Raw genomic sequence first — 19,848 nt, forward strand, 5'->3', positions numbered from 1 at the left:
AATTCCACTCCACGAGCAACAAAAGTTATGCCGGTATAAGTGCTAGTGTGGACAGTCACACAACACATAAAGAGCTGTATATGCTTCCCACAATGGTAAACAGGTTGAGAACAGCTGTCTTTGACGCTAAGCTGTCAAAACACAGGTGTCTAGAATTAGCCACTTAAACAATACCATTTTTATATAGCTTCCTTTTTATATAGTTTCCCTTTCCCTTTTTACCAGACAAGGTTTAAAAATGGAATTTACAATAAAAACGCAAAAGAATGCGCAAAAAAAATGCTTAATGAAAACAAAATAGAATCACACCAAGAAGAGGCTGAATGGCTCTGGGAGTTTATAATGAGACATGAAACCTTCTACCCCTGGTTCAAACTCTGAGTTTGCCAGTAGTGACTCTCATTCAGCGAGGTTTCCGATATTGCCAGGACAGTGGGAAGAAATTACTGCTGATGTGACCACTCCCAGACCGGCTATAGGATTAAACAGAAGTTCGCAGTCCACAGAGCTATTAGGCAGAACCTTAAACAAGCACTAACATGAATTTAATCAAATGAAATCAAATTCCTACCCTCGAGATGGCTTGCTTGCAGCAAGGGTCCATTTCAACTTTTTGAAGCACTTGTAGCAATGTATTAGCATTGACAAACAACCTGTTTACAAATAAATTTTTTTAAAAGGAGACAACTAGCTCTCACAACTATCTTGAAACATAATCTGTCTCCTGCCTCTCATGAAAGGCACCATCGAAATGATGATCTTCACTCCAGCCCTGTGCTTATTTTTTCAAGCATTTTCAACAGACATGGAAGATCGGATGCAAAAGCAAGAACCAGCGTGCATCCTCCCCCCTCTCTACCCATTTATAAGACAGACAAAACGAGAGCCTCAGAACAGTGTTTACATTATATGGCTATGGCTGTTATAAGGAGAGGGTAGAAGAGGTGGCAGGAAGAAAAAAGAGTCATTAAATAAACAGATGGGTGATAATGTGCCTGGCCCCAAAAAAGGGAACCTCAGGAGCAGTAACAGACATGATTGGAGGAAAAATATTACTCTCTTCCCCAGCAGCAGCATGCACTGTGGCATTCTTCACTTACTCGTGTGTATTGACAGAACTTTCTTTCATGGAGCACAGCACTTCGAATGCAGCTCGGATTCCTAAACGTCTCCTCAAGAGCGAGGACTGGACCGATTTCTATATAGTGACAATACCGCAGAGAAGAGAAGTTACCTTTCAGTAGCTATTACAGGAGGAGTGGGACAATGGGCCTCCACGAGACGGATTTAGCCCACCAAGTGGGTTGATTCGGCCCATGGAGGCCCTGCTGTTCCCTTGCCCCAAGACCAATTAGGGCCTGGGGGCACGGGAAAGCACATGAAGTTTCCTCCGCCCTGCCAGAAGCACGCAGCACTTTGAAATGCAACCTGCTACTGGCAGAGCGGGAGGAGACACTGCGCACTCCCCACCCCCCAAGTCAATTGGCCTGGGGGGGGCGGGAGGAGCATGCAAAGTTTCCTCCACCCTACCCCCACCCTGAGAGGTGTGCATGGCACTTAGAAGTGCTGAGCGCTCCTGGCAGGGCAGAAGGAGGCTTTGCACGCTTCCCCATCCCCAGACCAATCATGGTCTGTGGGTGGGGAAGCCTGGAGGTATCCTTCCCCTGCCCCTTCCATTTGAGGCCCTACCCCTTCCGGTGTAGCCCGGTTTTTGAAGCGGCCCCCAACAAAAAATTATTGCCCACCCCTGTATTAGAGAGACAACTCTCTCAGCTGAAGTGAAGAGTGCCCCAAGTCACTGCCTCCCTCTCAAACCAAAGCAAAAAGGGCTTTTTCAGTTCAGTTAAGGGTAATTTCAGAAAAGGCAAGATCCCCTTCACCTCCCTCTTTGCCAATTCCCCCACCCCCAGTCATCAGCAGTCCATTAACAGGGTCCAACTACATATTTTCTCTGCAGTTTAAAGGGTAACTTACAAGTGTCTAAGGCTAAGCTCAGGGGAGCCCAAGAGAAGACATATTGCTGAGAGAGAGCAAGAAGATGTATAAGTCCCACTAATGCCACCCAGTCTCCCTACAGGACCAAGACTTCTGGTTTTAGTGATTTCCTATACACGCTTCTTTGGGACAGGGCAGTAGAACTACAAGGGAAAGAAAATGGAGGCCTGTCTGAGCTCACATATACATCCAGGGCTGATATTCAAACCCTGGCTCCCACTGATGTGGGCACACTTTTGGGAACAAATCCCAGAAAGTACAGTTTATGACTGGTATTAGAGTATCCAAAAGCATCAATGTGCACCACAATCCATGCATCTGATTCATCATAATCTGATGAAGTGGGTTTTACCCACGAAACGTTATGCCCTAATAAATCTGTTAGCCTGTAAGGTACCACAGGTCTCCTTCTCTAACAAATCTGTTAGTCTCTAAGGACTCCTTGTTGTTTTACTGATTTTTTTAAATTTTATTCTTATCTATTAAAATAGCACCTAAAAGCCCCAACCAAGAGAGGGGACCTATTGTACCAGGCACCATAAACAGTAATACACCTGTCACTGAGCCACATTTTTTTTTTGTTATGATATAGCTATTTTGGTTAGGATTGTAGGTTTTTTACAAGTTAAATCAGTACAAATTCTAGTGTAAGAAGAGTTACACTGATACAGTTTATTCCTCTTCCCTTACAGAAAGGCACCATACTAGTAGAAATGCCTTTATATATTGTAACTGTGGCCCTAGTTGAAGAGCACATGAGCTGCTTTGACTGTATCATTAATGCAAATTCCTCTCTCATGCATTTCAGACTTAGAGCTACCTTGAGAAGCTATAAATTTATGGCTCACCAATAGTGCAATTGGCACTTATCAGCACACATATAAGGCATGTTTTACTCACTAGAAGGTATCCTCGAAACTGATTGTATATTATTGCTGTCAGCAAGTTCATCAGAAACAAGTTTCCTTTAAGGAAAGAAATACACACAGTGAGATCCACTGCACATTTAGTTCTGTTTCTTTGACTCATATCACGTTTGCCTGAGTATAAGCCACACAATCAATAATTTGGACCTAAACACAGTCATTTTTGGTGAAATAATAGTCCTATAGGATTTGAATATTTCTAGCTTATAAAACAGGAGCCTTTTTACAATAGTCACCAAGAAAGAAATCAAAATTAATATTTCTATTTCTCATTCAGAACAATAACAGGAAGCCAGTTTTTAGGATAAAAGTATTGATAAATGAATAAGCTAATGAAGATATTTTTGAACTGAATAGAAGCCATCAACACTTAGATAGAAAAAAATTAAGAATTAAAATTACAGCCACATTTGTGTATGTTGCATAATAAGCTGCTAAAGTAAATCTGAAAGTCAACATAATTAGTTTCCTCACAATAAATATTTGATTATTGCCCTCCCTGACAGTCTTGTTCATGTAAGTTGCCAATAGTTGGTAGGTACAATTCTACAAAATTTTGAACTATTAACAGATCATAGGCTAAAAATGAGTAAAATTGCTGTAAGTATCTTTCACAAAAAGTAAACTGCAAGATACTTCAGAGAATTAAATAAAACTGCAAAGTTGAAGTGAAAAGAAACACAAAGCAGGAAGTCTCTTATACAGGCAGTCCCCGACTTACGCGGATCCGACTTATGTCGGATCCGCACTTACGAACGGGGCTTTTCTCGCACCGGAGCTCACGGGCGGCGGGTCGCCACCCGTGTCCTCCGGGGCGAAAAAAGCTTCTCCCGGTCTCCCTGGTCTGCTCAGGGGGTCCAGCAAAGCCGCTGGACTCCCCCGGCAGACCAGGGACACCCGAGCAAAGCCGCCCAGGCGGCGGGATTCCCGCTGCCTGGGCGGCTTTGCTCGTTTGCCCCGGAGCAAAGCCGCCCAGGCAGTGGGACTCCCGCCGCCTGGGCGGCTTTGCTCCTGGTCTGCTTGGGGGGGTCCAGCGACTTTGCTGGACCCCCCCCCCCCAGCAGACCAGGGGGACAGGAGCAAAGCCACGGAGCATGCCCGCAGCGGGACAGCCCAAGCGCACCCGGGCTGTCCCGCTGCGGGCATGCTCAGCGGCTTTGCTCCCCGTCTCCCTGGTCTGCAGGGAGACAGGGAGCAAAGCCTTGGCGCACGCCCGCTGCGGGCGTGCTCCGCGGCTTTGCTCCTGTCCCCCTGGTCTGCTGGGGGGGTGGGTGCAGCTAGTGCCCCCCTTCCCCCAGCAGGCCAGGCTTTTCTTGCCTACCCCTGGGGTAGAGCAGCTGGGGGCTGCCGGGTTAGTCCCGCAGCGCCGCTCCGGACCAACCCGGCAGCACCCCAGCTGCTCTGCCCCAGGCGTCCTGATTCAGCCACTGCTGGTCAGTTTCAGCAGCGGCTGAATCAGGACGCCTGGGGCAGCGCAGCTGGGGTGCTACTGGGTTGCTCCAGTAGTGCCGAGGAGCCGTGCTACTGGAGCAACCCAGCAGCACCCCAGCTGCTCTGCCCCAGGCGTCCCCAAGTCAGCCGCTGCTGAAACTGACCAGCGGCTGACTACAGGAAGCCCGAGGCCTGGAATCAGCCGCTGATCAGTTTCAGCAGCAGCTGACTTGGGGACGCCTGGGGTTCTTAAGTTGAATCTGTACGCCAGTTCCGACTTACATACAGTTCCAACTTACATACAGATTCAACTTAAGAACAAACCTACAGTCCCTATCTTGTACGTCCCCCGGGGACTGCCTGTAGTTCTAAATCTTCAGAAACAATGAAAACAGCTTTTCCAAACTCTAATTCTAAAATTCCTTAATCAGAGTATGATGATTAACAAGTAACTTTGTATGCTACAGGACAGTATACACTAGAAGTGCTGCAGCTGTGTGACTGTAGCATGTCTGGTGAAGATACTCTATGCCAATAGGCAAGAACTCTCCTGTCTACATAAAAAAAAAGCACCTCCATAAGAAGTGTTAGCTATGTTGGTGGAAGAACTTCTCCCATCAAGAGCTTAATCCACACCAGTGGGCGACATAAATTATACTGACACAAGTGGTAGTGTGTGTACAAGTCCTACATTACTAAAGAGAACAGGTGACTTACCCAACACAGTGAAGAGTATGAAGAAGATCGAATAGGCTCGATTAATAGAATATGCAGGAATCATCACTGTATAAAAGTTTTAAAACAAATGGGAATTAGGAATGTTGAGCCTGAAAGAAACAAACATTTAATACTTAAAATCCTTGGTACTAATGGAGACCATGGGGCAGAGTAGCTGGGGTAATTGTCATAGCTTAAGTCAACCCAACTTCGACAGCTTAAATTGTGTCAGTGGGGCAGAAGTTGGAAAAATCTTTAAAGGCTTTAAAAAGAGTTAAAAGGACACAAATGTGGAACAATCCATACATAGTTTTCTCACTGAAGGCACCATTATAGGAAACAACAACAAGAATGTTAAAGATCATTTAACAGAAGTCAGACAGTAAACTAAGGAAAGCAATGGAATCTATTCCATCAATTATTTTATGTTGTTAATAAAAGAGAGGAGATGAGAATGATTTTGGAATGGATTGCTCACCGTCAGGGTTATTTGCAGTAGTCAGCAGCACCAGCAACGAAGTCAGTGAATCTGGCAAATTGTGAAAATATCCCACCCATTCCTTCTCCTGCTGCTTATCCTAAGCAAAGAGATCCATGTTATTACCAAAGCAACACAAAGTTGTCAACAAGCATCTCTCGTCAGGGAAAATCTGTTAAGAAACACTCAAGAACCTTTGTCACTGCTTGATACAATGTAGACAGACAAGTCCACCAAACAAGGTAGAAGAGAGCTGTGAGAATAGTGTAGAAGATGTAGACGACATACATGCAAGCTTCTGATACAATCAGTTAGTTATGCTTCTCTAGCATTTTCAAGCAGACAACCGACTGACTAATAATCATTAAAACACAAGACAGAGCATATTTTAAAATGGAAAGATGTAGAAGTGTTAATACAGGATTTAGATCTGGCCAAATCGATGGACACGAGAGAAAAAATAATGCCACAAGGAGGGAGTGTAACAATTTAAAGCACTTCTGAAAATGGCACAAAGTTGTAAAGAGCATCCCCTCCAAGCTGAGAGAACAGCTGGTGCATCAGAGAGAATTGGATTCAGAGTATGATAAAAATCACTAACATAAGAGACTGTAATGCATATAGGCCCCTACCTACACTGTGAAAGTCAAGCCTGGAAGGGAAGTTCATTACCACATAGTCCACAGACACTAACACAGTTCTATCTTACAGTGAAGATGGAAAAATAACCCATCTTCCAAACTAAGATACAGCATCTTTTCCAAATTCCAATTCTGAGATTCCTCTGTCAAGGTATTGTAAAATGATTAACAAGTAACTTAGCATTCTATTGCAAAGCTGTAGAACAATTTGCAGATATGATTAAAAAAGATTCTATCTATAATATGAAGCAGAAACAGGTGTTACAAGTTACAGACAGCTGCAGTGGCTCTATCAGCATGCAGAGGCTCTATCAGCACTGAAGAACAAGCCATGGTAGTGACAACTGTGTTTAAAACAGGCCCTCAACCGCAGCCTGAGAACTATTTGTAAACACAGTTGTCATTTGTTCACAGAGGAGGAAGCCCTGATGGTCTTGCACTGAGACCTCTTGACATTTCCAAGTCCTTCTGCCAAACAGCATCTTCCACTGCTAGAAATAAGCCTGCTGGCACTCTTCCTCCTGGAGACAAGGCACTTCCTTTCCAAACGAACTCAAATAAGCTCAAGAACATATTTACTCAGGACATAATTAGTGAGACAACTTTTAAGACAGTTTGTGGTGTAGAACATCAAAAGCTTCAAAAGTCTGAAAAAGGGAGACTATTCCCTGCTTTATTTTCCCTTATTTTAGAGAAGGTGAAGGAGAAACACAAGGGGGGGAGTCATGGGAGAAGAAATTCTTGATCACTAGAAGAAGCGATGAGGAGTCCTGTGGCACCTTATAGACTAACTGAAGTGTAGGAGCATAAGCTTTCGTGGGCAAAGACCCACTTCGTCAGATGCATGTAGTGGAAATTTCCAGAGGCCTCTGGAAATTTCCACTACATGCATCTGACGAAGTGGGTCTTTGCCCACGAAAGCTTATGCTCCTACACTTCAGTTAGTCTATAAGGTGCCACAGGACTCCTCATCGCTTTTGCAGATTCAGACTAACACGGCTACCCCTCTGATACTTGATCACTAGAAGTGGTTACTGTTTAGTATAGGAAACTTTACAGCTTTACTAATATGAAGCATATAGAGTAGGGGGGCTCAGAGTGCCTGATACCCATGTACAAAATGACAGATAACTATTTTAAAGAACTTGAAAATTCCAGGAGATAGTCATTGAAATTGTTTTTTTTTTGGCTCAGTAAAGCCAGCAGCTGATCTGCAGGTAAAGCAGCTAATTACAGATGGTTTTGTGTTTTAAATACAATAGTGTGACCCACAAAACAGCTATGCAAACGAAGAACCATTAAAAAGGAAATGCAGACATGAACTTAACTATTAGACTCATTAACTTCCACCGACTGTGCTTGGAAGATAAAGAATGCGTTTTAAGCTTCCAGGGGCTGTGTTTGATCCCCGGACCACACTTTGGGTTCCTTTAACTGACTACAGAATTATTAATTCTGATGTTATCAGGATTACTACCAAGAAACAAGTGGGGAGGCAGACATTGAGTGTGTTTACTGAATAGAATCAGAACTGGAATGGACCTTGAGAGATCATCAAGTCCAGTCCCCTGCCCTCATGGCAGGGCCAAGCACAGTCCATATCGGGGTGGGCAAAGGACCCTTCGTGGGCCGGATTCGGCCTGCTAAGCTGGTGGATCTGGCCTGCGGCCGCCCTGCCACTACGCAACCGCTAGGCCAATCAGGGTCTGACAGCGGGGGAGCGCACAAAGTCTCCTCGACCCCACAAAAGCATGCGGCAGCTAGAGACACACACCGGCTGTTTTAAAACAGCCAGTGTTTATCTCTAGCTGCTGCATGCCTTTGGCGGGGTGGGGGGTGAGTTGTGTGTGCTCCCCACTCCCATGCCAAGCAGGGCCTGGGGCGGGGAGCATGCAAAATATCCCGCATGCTGTCCCTGCCTTGCCAGGGGCACGCAACAGCAAAAGACACACACCGGCAGCCAGCATGACTCTCTAGCTGTGCACTCTAGCAGGAGCAAGGGGACTATGCGCACTCCCCCACCCCCAAGCCCTGACTGGCCTGGGGAAAGGGAGATCACACAAGATCTCTTTCCACTAGGTGCCTTGAGGGAACCGCCAGCTGTTTTAAAACAGCTGGCATTTCGCTCTGAGGGGGGAGGAAAGAGGAAGACTTCTCATGCTCCCCCACCCCCAGGCCAATCAGAGTGGGGGGAAGCACAAGAAGTCTCCTGGCCCCGCCCCTTCTGCCTGAGGCCCTACCCCATCCGGGATGTCCCAGAGCCTCTTCAGAATTTTCTAAAGTGGCCACCTTTTAAAAATTATTGCCCACCCCGGTCTGTATCATCTCTGACAGGTGTCTGTCTAACCTGCGCTTAAATATCCCCAGTGATGGAGATTCCACAACCTCCCTAGGCAATTTATTCCAGTGTTTAACCAACCTGACAGTTAGGAAGGTTTTCCTAATGTCCAACCTAAACCTCCCTTGCTGCAATTTAAGCTTTTTGTCCTATCCTCAGAGGCCAAGGAGAACAATTTTCCCCCTTCTTCCCTGTGACATCCTTTTAGATACCTGAAAACTGCTATCATGTGCCCTTTCAGTCTTCTCTTTTACCAACTAAACAAGCCCAATTCTTTCAGTCTTCCCTTGTAGGCCATGTTTTCTAGACCTTTAAACATTTTTGTTGCTCTTCTCTGGACCTTCTCCAATTTGTCCATATCTTTCTTGAAATATGGTACCTACAACTGGACTCAACACTCCAGTTATCAGAGGGGTAGCTGTGTTAGTCTGAATCTGCAAAAGCAACAAGGAGTCCCTTGGCACCTTATAGACCTGTGGTCCCCAACACGGTGCCCGCGGGCGCCATGGCGCCCGCGGGGGCATTTGTCTGCGCCCGCCAAGTGCTCAGGGCTGGCCTGGCCCCGGGCACGTGGCGCACGGTGAGCGCTGGCCCGGGGGCACTGCGGATTCACCCCCCACGGCGCATGGGGGGGGAAGAGCGCCAGCGCCGGCCCCGGGCACGCGGCGCTTGGGGGCGGGGGGGGAGGAAGCGCTAGCGCCGGCCCTGGGCACGCGGCGCTTGGGGAGAGAGCGCTAGCACCAGCCGGGGCGCGCGGCGCTTGGGGGAGGGAGTGGGGAGAGAGCGCCGGCCCAGGGTGCGCGGCGCTTGGGGGAGGGAGGGGGAGAGAGCGCTGGCCCCGGGCGTGCGGCGCTTGGGGGAGGGGGCTGGGAGAGCGCCGGCCCCGAGTGCGCGGCGCTTGAGGGGAGAGCGCCGGCCCCCGGAATGCGGCTATGGGGGGCCCCGCCCCCCCCCGGGCGCCCGGCGAGAGAACAGCCACGCCCCCTGGCGCCCGGCAACCCCAAATGGTTGGGGACCACTGTGAGGGTATGTCTACACTACCCCGCTAGTTCGAACTAGCGGGGTAATGTATGCAAACTGCACTTGCTAATGAAGCCCGGGATTTGAATTTCCCGGGCTTCATTAGCATAAGCGGGGAGCCGCCATTTTTAAATCCCCGCTGCTTCGAACCCCGTGCAGCGCGGCTACACGGGGCTCGAACTAGGTAGTTCGGACTAGGGTGCCTATTCCGAACTACCGGTACACCTCGTTTCACGAGGAGTAACGGTAGTTCGGAATAGGAACCTAGTCCGAACTACCTAGTTCGAGCCCCGTGTAGCCGCGCTGCACGGGGTTCGAAGCAGTGGGGATTTAAAAATGGCGGCTCCCCGCTTATGCTAATGAAGCCCGGGAAATTCAAATCCTGGCTTCATTAGCAAGTGCGGTATGCATACATTACCCCGCTAGTTCGAACTAGCGGGGTAGTGTAGACATACCCTTATAGACTAACAGATTTATTGGAGAATAAGCTTTTGTGAGCAAAGACCCACTTCATCAGATGCATGCATCCAACAAAGTGGGTCTTTGCCCACAAAAGCTTATGCTCCAATAAATCTGTTAGTCTATAATACTCCAACTGAGGCCTAATCAGCACAGAGTAGTGCGGAAGAATGACTTTTTCCTTCTGTTCATGTATAAACATTTTTAAGATATGACCTGACCTTTAAGAGCACAAATATAAGAATGAACAGCCCCCTAGATCAGTAGAGAATGCTGAAAACAAAAAATAGCGATGAATGACACAAGCAAGATATAGATCAGATTTCCCTGGTCTGGCACCTCAGGGCTTGAGTGATCCCAAACCAAAGAATTTTCTGGACCAGGGGAGGTCAAGGCTCCGCACTTGGCTGTAGGATCTGCTCCTGGCCAGGGCTACACACCATGCCGCCTGCCACTGCCTCTAGCCCCACACCATGCCAGTCCCAGACAGGGGCAGGCTCCGCTATCTTCAGCCCCCCCCCCCCCCCCCCCCATGGGATTGACCCAGGCTGTATGCCCAGCTTCCAGCCTGCAGACTGCAGCCCTGGCCAGGGCTGCGCACTCCTCACTATGCCAACCCTATCTGATGCTGTGCTTCCTACTGCACCAGCCTCAGACTCAACTAGGCTCCTGACTGCCAGCCCGCTGCCCCCAACCCCAACTGGGGCCTCCTCGCCACCAGTCCTGGCTAGGGCTGCACCCGCCCACAATGCCAACTCCAGCTGAGGCTGCACTCCCCACTACCAGCCCAACCTGGGCTGCACTTCTAAACCTGGCCAGCTGTGTCTGTCTGGTCCAGCAATATCTGCGATCTGCCAGACCAGAGGGTCCCTGATTTTAGAGAGTCAACTTGTACCATCCAAAGAACGGTACGGTTCTCTCTCTCTAAGTACAAGGCCCAGCTTACACAGTGCAATGTTAGGGCTTTAACTACGCTTGCCTTTCTTGTTCCCACTTGAAAATTCTTACTTGTAATGATATCAGTGCAGTTGTCTCAACTATAACAACATTGGATGCTGTGGCATGGACATGGCTGCTGGCATTTTTACCGCCATGCCAGCTAGGATTACGATGAGCAGAACTATGCAAAGGGATAAAAATGCATCCCAAAAATAGTGGCAACATTTAAGTTTATGGTAGGGAAGTGTGTGTAGTTACAGCACAGACATGTAGGCAAAGTTCAGTGTTGAACATACAGCATTTTGAGAATGAGAAAGAAGAAACTGTAAAACTGGAGTGGTCTTCCATTACATTCTTACACATACAGTACAGCAGTCAGGCTGTGAAGGTTTTGTAATTCAGTTTCTAAAAACAACCCCTTATATGAGTTTATAAATTCATCCCAAGAGGTCTGAGAAAGAACCTATCTGTTCTTGCGGAATGGGTTATTCTGGCTTAGCCAGACACCTACCATATGCAACAACTTCTCAAATAAGAAACAACATTAGGATTTGTCATAGCACAAATATTAGGTATTAGTTACCTTTGTTCGAGCAAACAGCAGCATGCCAAACATGGTAAAGAGACACAGGTGAACAGCAAGTAGCAAAACAACACTATCAGAAAGAAAATATATATATCAACATCAATTCTTTGACTAAAACACAACAGGACATAGTTCTAAACAATGTTTTTTTAAAGTTAAAGCAATCTAACTAAACAAATCATACAGGCCTCACTTGGAAAAGTGTACTCACATGTGTGTCACTGACGTCAATCACAACTGACTGCAGGACAGAAGTCAACAGGACTTATGCATGCATCTAAATGCTTCCTGAATTAGGGTCATAGTTTTCTGTCATTTAGGGTACATCTAGAAGTATCCCAAAATAGCAATGCTGTGTCTTTAAAAGTGCCCACTATTTCCTGAAATAGCAAGCACGCTATTCCGGCATCCCTGTAACCTTCGTTCCAGGAGTGTTAAGGGATTTGTTGGAATAGTACCTTATTTTGAAATTTGGCGCGGTCTACACAGCACCAAATTTCAAAATAAGCTCTTTCCATTTAGACCTGGAATAAACTATGCAATTTGCAATAAACTACGCCCCCTTAATTATGGGGATTGTTTCTATGGCATTGGGCCTTATGGTCTACTTTGGCAAAAATATATATAGTCTTAGGGGGTTTATATATACATATTTGATTCTAAGATTAATATGCCCTCTGTGAATCAAATAGGTGACAGGGGATATAGCAAAGTTTATATACCGTACATATGCATGGGCAGGAACAGGTCTCTTTAAGAAAGCATCATACTGTGTGGCTGGGATTGCACTCCTTACCTTGATTTCTAGTTAAAGGCTTTTAATAAACACATATGATCAATATCTGTACTGCTAATTCTCCCCCAAAAGTGAAAATACTGAAGAAAAGCACATTGCAATCAATGCATCATGGAAGAAGGTAGCCTAATGGTTTGAGTTCTTGCTTGGGAGCCAAGAATTCCCTATGTTCCTATCAGAACTCTGAAACAGATTTTGTTAAAGGGTCTTGGACAAGTCACTTAACCAGCTGATGCTTGTTTCCCCTTATGCAAGGCAGTTATGAGGATTAATGCACATTGTACTTTGAATATAAAAAGAACTGAGTGCCAAGAATTAAATACAAGTATTAGAGACAAACATGTTCACATGCACAAATCGTCATTACTGCTACTCATTTTAGAGGCACCACATGATTTCTAGTGAGACTTACAATAGACAAGTGGTCTGACTCTAAGCTGTGATCCTAACACAACTTTCAGGACAAGATGCACAACCTGCAGTCCACAAGATCCCAGAAGGGAAGTGGAACGTTGAGAACCTCAGGCCATTGTGATGTGAAGGGCAGTAACATGCATATTTAAAACAACCAACCAAAAGAACCCTAAAATCCTTCCAAAACACTCCACTGCACACACCTCTCCCACAGAGAGAGGATGAGAACAAAAATACACGACAGGTGCACACATAGACCTTGTCTACACTACAAAATGAAATCGACCTAAGTTGGGTCGATGTAGAGCCACCACAGTCATTACTGTGGTAGCTCTACTTCTGTTGGTAGAGCATGTCCTCACAAAGAGCACTTCCATTGACATAACTGTTTGGGCATTGAGGGGCATATACAATTGGAGCGCGCATACACTCACCCACACACCTAACACTTACCCAACACCATGCCTCACATGGAGGCAGAGTTATTAGGTCAGTGTAATGGGTGACTTCATCAACAGGTCAGTTTAAACTCTTACAGTTAGGTTGATGTAAGATGTCGACCTAACTCTGTAGTGTAGACCAAATCTTAGTCACGTAGCTTAATCCACTACTGGAAGGCACTCAGACTACTATAGTGAGGATGGCAGCATGAGAAGCTATACAGAATAGATGCAGCTTACCTCACCTCAACACTAGGATAACATTCCAATTACTGTACTAGCTAATTCTTCTAGTCATATGTAGGCCACAGCCTAGCCCTGCAGGAAATTTCTTTCTTTTGCTCAGTGGGGAATCATTTACCTAGCTTGTCTCTTCTCAACACAGAACCTGTGTAGATTCCACATCCCCAGAACGATGCAATACCTAAAAGGCATGTTCAGGTACCTAAACAACCCTTACCTTGCCATTTCTGGCAGAGTGCTATTGATGCATTTTAATGTCTTTTTCATCATGGAGGAGTTCTGAAGAAGAAAGAAAGGCCGAAGAATTCGTCTTATTCTCACAGTCTGTGAAAATAAAATAGTTGATTTGGTATTGGGCCCTACAAAGTCTCACACGGCAGTTACCACTAACTTTTCCAGGCATTTGGGTCAGAAAAGATTAAGAAAAATATAGGCATCCAAGAAATAACAACCCTTTATAAAAGGAAATTTTCTTATGCTTTAGATAAACTCAGTCCAAAGGTCAGACAATAACTGAAGGTGATTAGAACACTTTATACTTCTAAACCCCCATGTATTCAGGGATCTCTGAGTGCTTTACAAACACTCATGAATTAATCTTCAATCATCTTGCAAGGCGCCTAATCATCTTTCCTTTTACAACTAGATAAACTGAGGCACACATTGGTTAAGGGTGGAATTTTCAACAGCATCTAATACATAACCCTCTCAGGATACAGAGTGAATCAGTGGCAGAACATGACATAATATTCTCAACTCAGTCCCTTGTTTTAACCATTAGTCATCAATCCCTTACCAAGTATATGAATTTACAAAGTTTTATTCTGCAAGCAAAAGGCAAATTGTATTGCACACAGGGAAAGCAATGTATAGAACATTAGTGGATTTTTTTAAAATTAGCATTTATGCAAATATGTTTAAAAAGAAATTTTTTTTTTTAAAGTGACCTTTAAAGGGAAAATAGTTTTGGCACCTGACTTTACAAAGTCCAAAACTTTTCATGCTGTCTTTATCCTTTAATTCTGCTTCTCCTCTCCCCTATAAACTTTTTTACATTAGAAATATTAAGTCTTCTCTGATTTTTGCTGAAGGACTTCCAGGACCACTGAAAAATTATCAGCATCACTACAAGGATGAGGGATGGAAGTAAATGAAGCATTTTAGATACATTTGGTTTTATTTAGTTTATGGCCACGTGGTTCCAGGGTTTATACATTAAGGTGCATAATGAAAAACTTTTTACATATAAAAACTATACCATTTTAATTATATCTGTATAGTGAAACTAGTACAAGTCCACTACCACTTAAGTTTGGAAGCAGTTATTACTGGTATAAAGAAGCTTATCCCGGTATAACTCATTTCCATAAAAGGAGAACAGGTTATAATATGAAAAAAGTACTATTGTGCAGATTCAACTATTTCTATAGAAAAAAAACCCACTCCCATCTGAAATAGTAAAAATAAACAAAAACTATGTACAGACCAAGCCTAAATATTAACAATGGTTGGGCTACAGAAGCAGTTGCTACCCCATATAGAGACTGTGTGTTGCAGTAGCAAAACAAGATCTTTATCTCATTCCTTCAACCAAGGTTTTGGTCTAATGCCTTTTTTTAGGTTAAAAATATACTAATAACAACTACTCTCTCAAAAGTACAAAGCATTGGTCTTGGGATATTAGCAAGCAAGGTGGGTAGGGTCTATTGGACAAACTCCTGTGGGTGAGAGACACAAGGTTTCAAGCTTACAAAGACTTCTCCTTCAGGTCTGGGAAACAAAGATAAATACAAAGTGGACTAGATTGTCTAACTACGTATTTAATACATATTTAGCCCTAGCACGTATTTCAATAGGCCTGTGAACACCCTCCAGTCAAGGGGAGAGGCAGAAAGAGGGAGCTCTAAGGGTATGTCTAGACTACATGGCTCCGTCAACGGATCCCCGCTTCATTAAATAATCCCTGCTTCATTAAAATAAAAATGGCCGGAGCGCTGTGCCGACAATCAGCTGATCCGGCACAGCGCGGCAGTCTAGACACGGATCGGTCGACAAGGGAAGCCTTTGTCGACCGTTCCCTTATGCCTCATGAAACAAGGTTTACAGAAGCGGTCGACAAAGGCTTCCCTTCTTGACCAATCCGCGTCTAGACTCCACGCTGTGCCGGATCAGCTGATTGTTGGCACAGCGCGGCGGCCATTTTTATTTTAATGAAGCAGAGATTACAGGCAGTCCCCGGGTTACGTACAAGATAGGGACTGTAGGTTTGTTCTTAAGTTGAATCTGTATGTAAGTCGGAACTGGCGTCCAGATTCAGCCGCTGCTGAAACTGACCGTCAGTTCTGACTTACATACAGATTCAACTTAAGAACCCCAAGCGTCCCCAAGTCAGCTGCTGCTGAAACTGATCAGTGGCTGATTCCAGGAAGCCTGGGGCAGAGCAACTCTGCCTCGGGCTTCCTGTAGTCAGCGCTGGTCAGTTTCAGCAGCGGCTGACTTGGGGACGCCTGGGGCAGAGCAGCTGGGGTGCTGCTGGCTTGCTCCAGTAGCACCGCTCCTCGGCGCTACTGGACCAACCCAGCAGCATCCCAGCTGCTCTGCCCCAGGCGTCCTGATTCAGCCACTGCTGAAACTGACCAGCAGCGGCTGAATCAGGACCTGGGGCAGAGCAGCTGGGGTGCTGCCGGGTTGGTCCAGTAGTGCGCAGGGCGGCGCTGCGGGACCAATCGGCAGCGCCCCAGCTGCTCTGCCCCAGGGTCCACAACAAAAGCCTGGTCTGCTGGGGGGGGGGCACACTAGCCCGGCCCCCCCCCCCCCCAGCAGACCAGGGACACGGGGAGCAGAGCCGCAGTGGCAGCGGGGTGCCGCGCCTCTGAGGCTTTGCTCTGGCAAAGCCTCAGAAGCGCGTGAACCCGCCGCTGCTGCGGCTTCAGTCCCGGTGCCCCTGGTCTGCTGGAGACAGTCTCCAGCAGACCAGGGGCACCGGGAGCAGCTTACAAACGGGGCTTTCTCGCCCCGGAGCTCGCAGGCAGCAATCCGCCACCTCGACCTCCGGGGCGAGAAAGCCCCGTTCGTAAGTGCGGACCGCGTAAGTCGGAGACTGCCTGTATTTAAATCCCAGCTTCACTGACTATGTCGGGTAAACTAAGTTACATGGCTCCGTCGATGGAGCCACGTAGTCTAGCCATACCCTAGAAGGGTTACAGATTGTTGTAATAAGCCATAAACACCATGTCTTGGATATATCCATGAGTTTTGGTGTCTAGCAAAGTTATGAATTTAAGCTCCAAGGCTTTTCTTTTGAAAGTATTGTGCAAGTTTCCTTTGAAGATGAAGTCTGATGAGTCAGATATAGAAGACAAAAATAACCAGTCACCCAGGGTGAACACTCTTCACAAAACAATGACGCTGTACCTTTTCACCTCAAAGGAAACTTGCACAACATCTTCAAAAGACAACCCTGAGCATTTCATTCATAACTTTGCTAGACACTAGAAATTATAAACGTAATAAAGACATGGGATTTACAGTTTATTATAACAATCTGTAACCCACTAAACCTGTTTTAGTCCTATGACTGCAGAGCTATTAACTGGCACTTCATCTTGGTCTCTTACAATATGGGTAAACTATTCATGCTAAACAATCTGTTCCACCTTGAATATTAGTTATGACACTCTGATTACCTTTCTCAGACCTGAAGAAGAGCTCTGTGTGGCTCAAAAGTTTGTCTCTGTCACCAAGAGAAATTGGTCCAATAAAAGATACTACCTCACCCACCGTGCGTCTAGGTAAAATGTAGAAAAGAAGCTAACTGTGACAGGTTTCAGCAAAACATTACTGCTTCATACGCAAGTTCAGCTGCTATGTCCATTCTACATGAAAAAAAATTTTTTTTTAACCACTGCACTAGTATCTTGGCCACTAAAATATGCATTACAAAATTGTGAGGCTAACAGTTTAACACTAATAGCACCAAATGCATCAAACCCATGGCTACTACTACAAATTATTTTGAAGCAAGATTTGCATGTTTTGCCATGAGTGGGTAGGCGGCATTTGACAATGGCTTTGGCACAGGGATCTTCATTAAAAGCAAAATGAAAAAGTCCAGCCTTGTTTGAATATTTTGTAATCACTGATTGATGATGATTGATGATTCAGTGTGAGTTATTTACAGCCAGTGGAGCTGTTGCACAGTGAAGGAAGATGAGTGAAAGACTAGATTACTAGCATTAGGATGTGTGTGCTTAGAAACTTGTCACAAGATTTGTGGTCATATTACTCCTGTGAAGTCATAAGGTGAAAATGACTGCAACGCCCTCTGAAAAAGTAAGATTTGGCAATATATTTATCTTTACATTTTGAGAGAGAAGATTGGCCGTGGGCAACTACATTCAGTAAATCCTGCAGTTATATCCTGTTGAAAATTCTGTCCTTTCCCTCCTACACAATGAAGTTTCTGCTAATGGCCTTCAAATGATCACTAAGACTAATTATATAGCCAAAGCTTTATTTAATTTTACAGACAGCATTAAATCCTTCATTAAGAACCTCAAATCAAGAGTCCCTGGAGAAAAGCTTTGCAGGTGTTTCCTAATGTCTCAACGTGCTCACTCTAACAGCAAACATAAGACAAGACACTCTACCCTGCACTGTAATTTTTAGTTACCATGCAGCAAAGGCCCTCCTAGAAGCTTTCTCTGCAGTAACTCCCTCCCTATCACAAGGTTGCTGATAGCTTGGGGGAGGGAGGGATGGAAAACAGTTCTTACCTCTGTACAGGAAAAGCTCAGTGACACAGTCCAGTCAATAAGGGAGACGACCAATATCAGGATATAAGCCAGCAACCATTTGGTTTTCCGAAATTCTTCCCAACCAATTAAGTAACTCTTGAAGGCAAACAAAATGTAAACAACGGTTAAACCTTAACTAGTTTGAGTGGGACACAAACTGAAAAGGAAACTGACCCGAATACACTGTCAAAGGTGTTACTTTTAAGTCTTTTTTGGAAATATTTCCCATGGAATGTGGAAAAAAACCTTACACTGAATCCTAGAATTCTTCTACTAGCGGAGCTAAGTAACAGTCAACAGAAGTTGCAGATGTTCCTCACCTCTTTGAGTAGACCTATATATACACACAAACACACGGTAAATATCTGTGTAGTGATCAAAATGCTGATCCTTCTAAAATAGGAAGCATCTAAGGGTTCAAACTTCACAAATTAGTCTATGCATCTGAGGAAGCTGGATCATTTAGGGCTCAGTTCTACAAGTCTAACAAAAATAGCAAGAATATCTGGTCCTTAGCAAAACAATTATAATTTTATTTCCTGTCAGCATACAGAGGACTGAATATAAGGAAATAAGGTTATATTTCTTGGAAATGCATGATTCGTACCTCCCCAATGATGAAGTGTTTTTGCACTGTTTTTATATTTTATATATCAGTAGGAAGTTGCCTTTTTCCCAAAATTTAATATATAATCAAACAAGCCAAATTCCAAAGCTGATTAAACCTTTCAAATCACACCATGTCCCAAAATACAAAGGAGGAACGGACAGACCACATTAACCGTGTTTACCATAAATATGATAAACAAGCACACGTGCTTCTTAAATATTGTGCAGACCTCAACGTTGCTCACCTTCACAGAGACGTCAGCTATAAAGATGAAGAAACAAAGCAGCTCTATGCTTTCAGTCAGGCCACAAGGAGGCGCCCAGGCTGTGCCACGGTAACGTACATCCGACGTGATAGTGAGCGAAGAAGGGATTTCAATGAAAGCCAGAGCCAGAATCAGAGTAATGGTGAGACTCAAAACCCTGAAAAGGTAGGAAACATAAAAGACTAGAATAAAAGGCAGCAGATGCTGATCACAAATTTAAATAAGGTATCACAGTATCAATTTTTATAATGGTATTAAGCTTAATGCATATAGCAGGCACCGTATGAAAGTAGGGATTAGTTGACAATCCGATAAGCAAATGGTTATCTGATAGTCAACACAGTAGTCGACTAGTCACTTCCCCTGCCCCTGCTTGCTGCCTCTATCAGAAAGGGGGAAGTTAAAGGGGTACTTCAAAGCGGCAGAGCTGTGTGGAGCCTTTGAAACGCAGCCTGGGACTCCCCCACTGACCACGGTCTCCATGCGGCACTGCCGCTTTGAAGTGTCGCGGGGAGAAAGGAGCCAGCGGGGGACTGCTTGAGTCCCTTGATAGACCCATGCTCCCTGCAGCACTTTCGCCTTGATGTGTAGCAACAGCCCTTGAAAGGCAGAGGCACTCTTATTGATTAATTAAATAGTTGATGCAAAAATGCATCGACTATTCGATTAGCCAATTAGTCTAAATTTAACATCCCTACCTGAAAGCACTATATCACACTCCTAACCGTATTGGACTTTTTGTCTGCATTTAGAA

At 45.1% G+C, this 19,848-nt stretch overlaps 1 protein-coding gene across 2 annotated transcripts in view; it reads right to left on the reverse strand.

Annotated features, from left to right (window-relative positions):
- TPCN2 (two pore segment channel 2) overlaps positions 1-19,848 on the reverse strand; it is a 52,543-nt gene that overhangs the window by 22,972 nt on the left and 9,723 nt on the right. For both annotated transcript variants that reach the window (XM_075927710.2, XM_075927709.2), the window contains exons 4-12: positions 19,074-19,251; positions 18,199-18,315; positions 13,641-13,747; positions 11,528-11,600; positions 5,548-5,647; positions 5,070-5,135; positions 2,896-2,960; positions 1,101-1,198; positions 572-653 (exon numbers count right to left, since the gene is read on the reverse strand). In XM_075927710.2, the coding sequence (XP_075783825.2) occupies positions 572-653; positions 1,101-1,198; positions 2,896-2,960; positions 5,070-5,135; positions 5,548-5,647; positions 11,528-11,600; positions 13,641-13,747; positions 18,199-18,315; positions 19,074-19,251 (886 nt within the window). The remainder of the gene's footprint in view (positions 1-571; positions 654-1,100; positions 1,199-2,895; positions 2,961-5,069; positions 5,136-5,547; positions 5,648-11,527; positions 11,601-13,640; positions 13,748-18,198; positions 18,316-19,073; positions 19,252-19,848) is intronic.

This window comes from Pelodiscus sinensis, chromosome 5, assembly GCF_052426305.1.
Source record: "Pelodiscus sinensis isolate ZL-2025 chromosome 5, ASM5242630v1, whole genome shotgun sequence".
Lineage (NCBI taxonomy): Eukaryota > Metazoa > Chordata > Testudines > Trionychidae > Pelodiscus > Pelodiscus sinensis.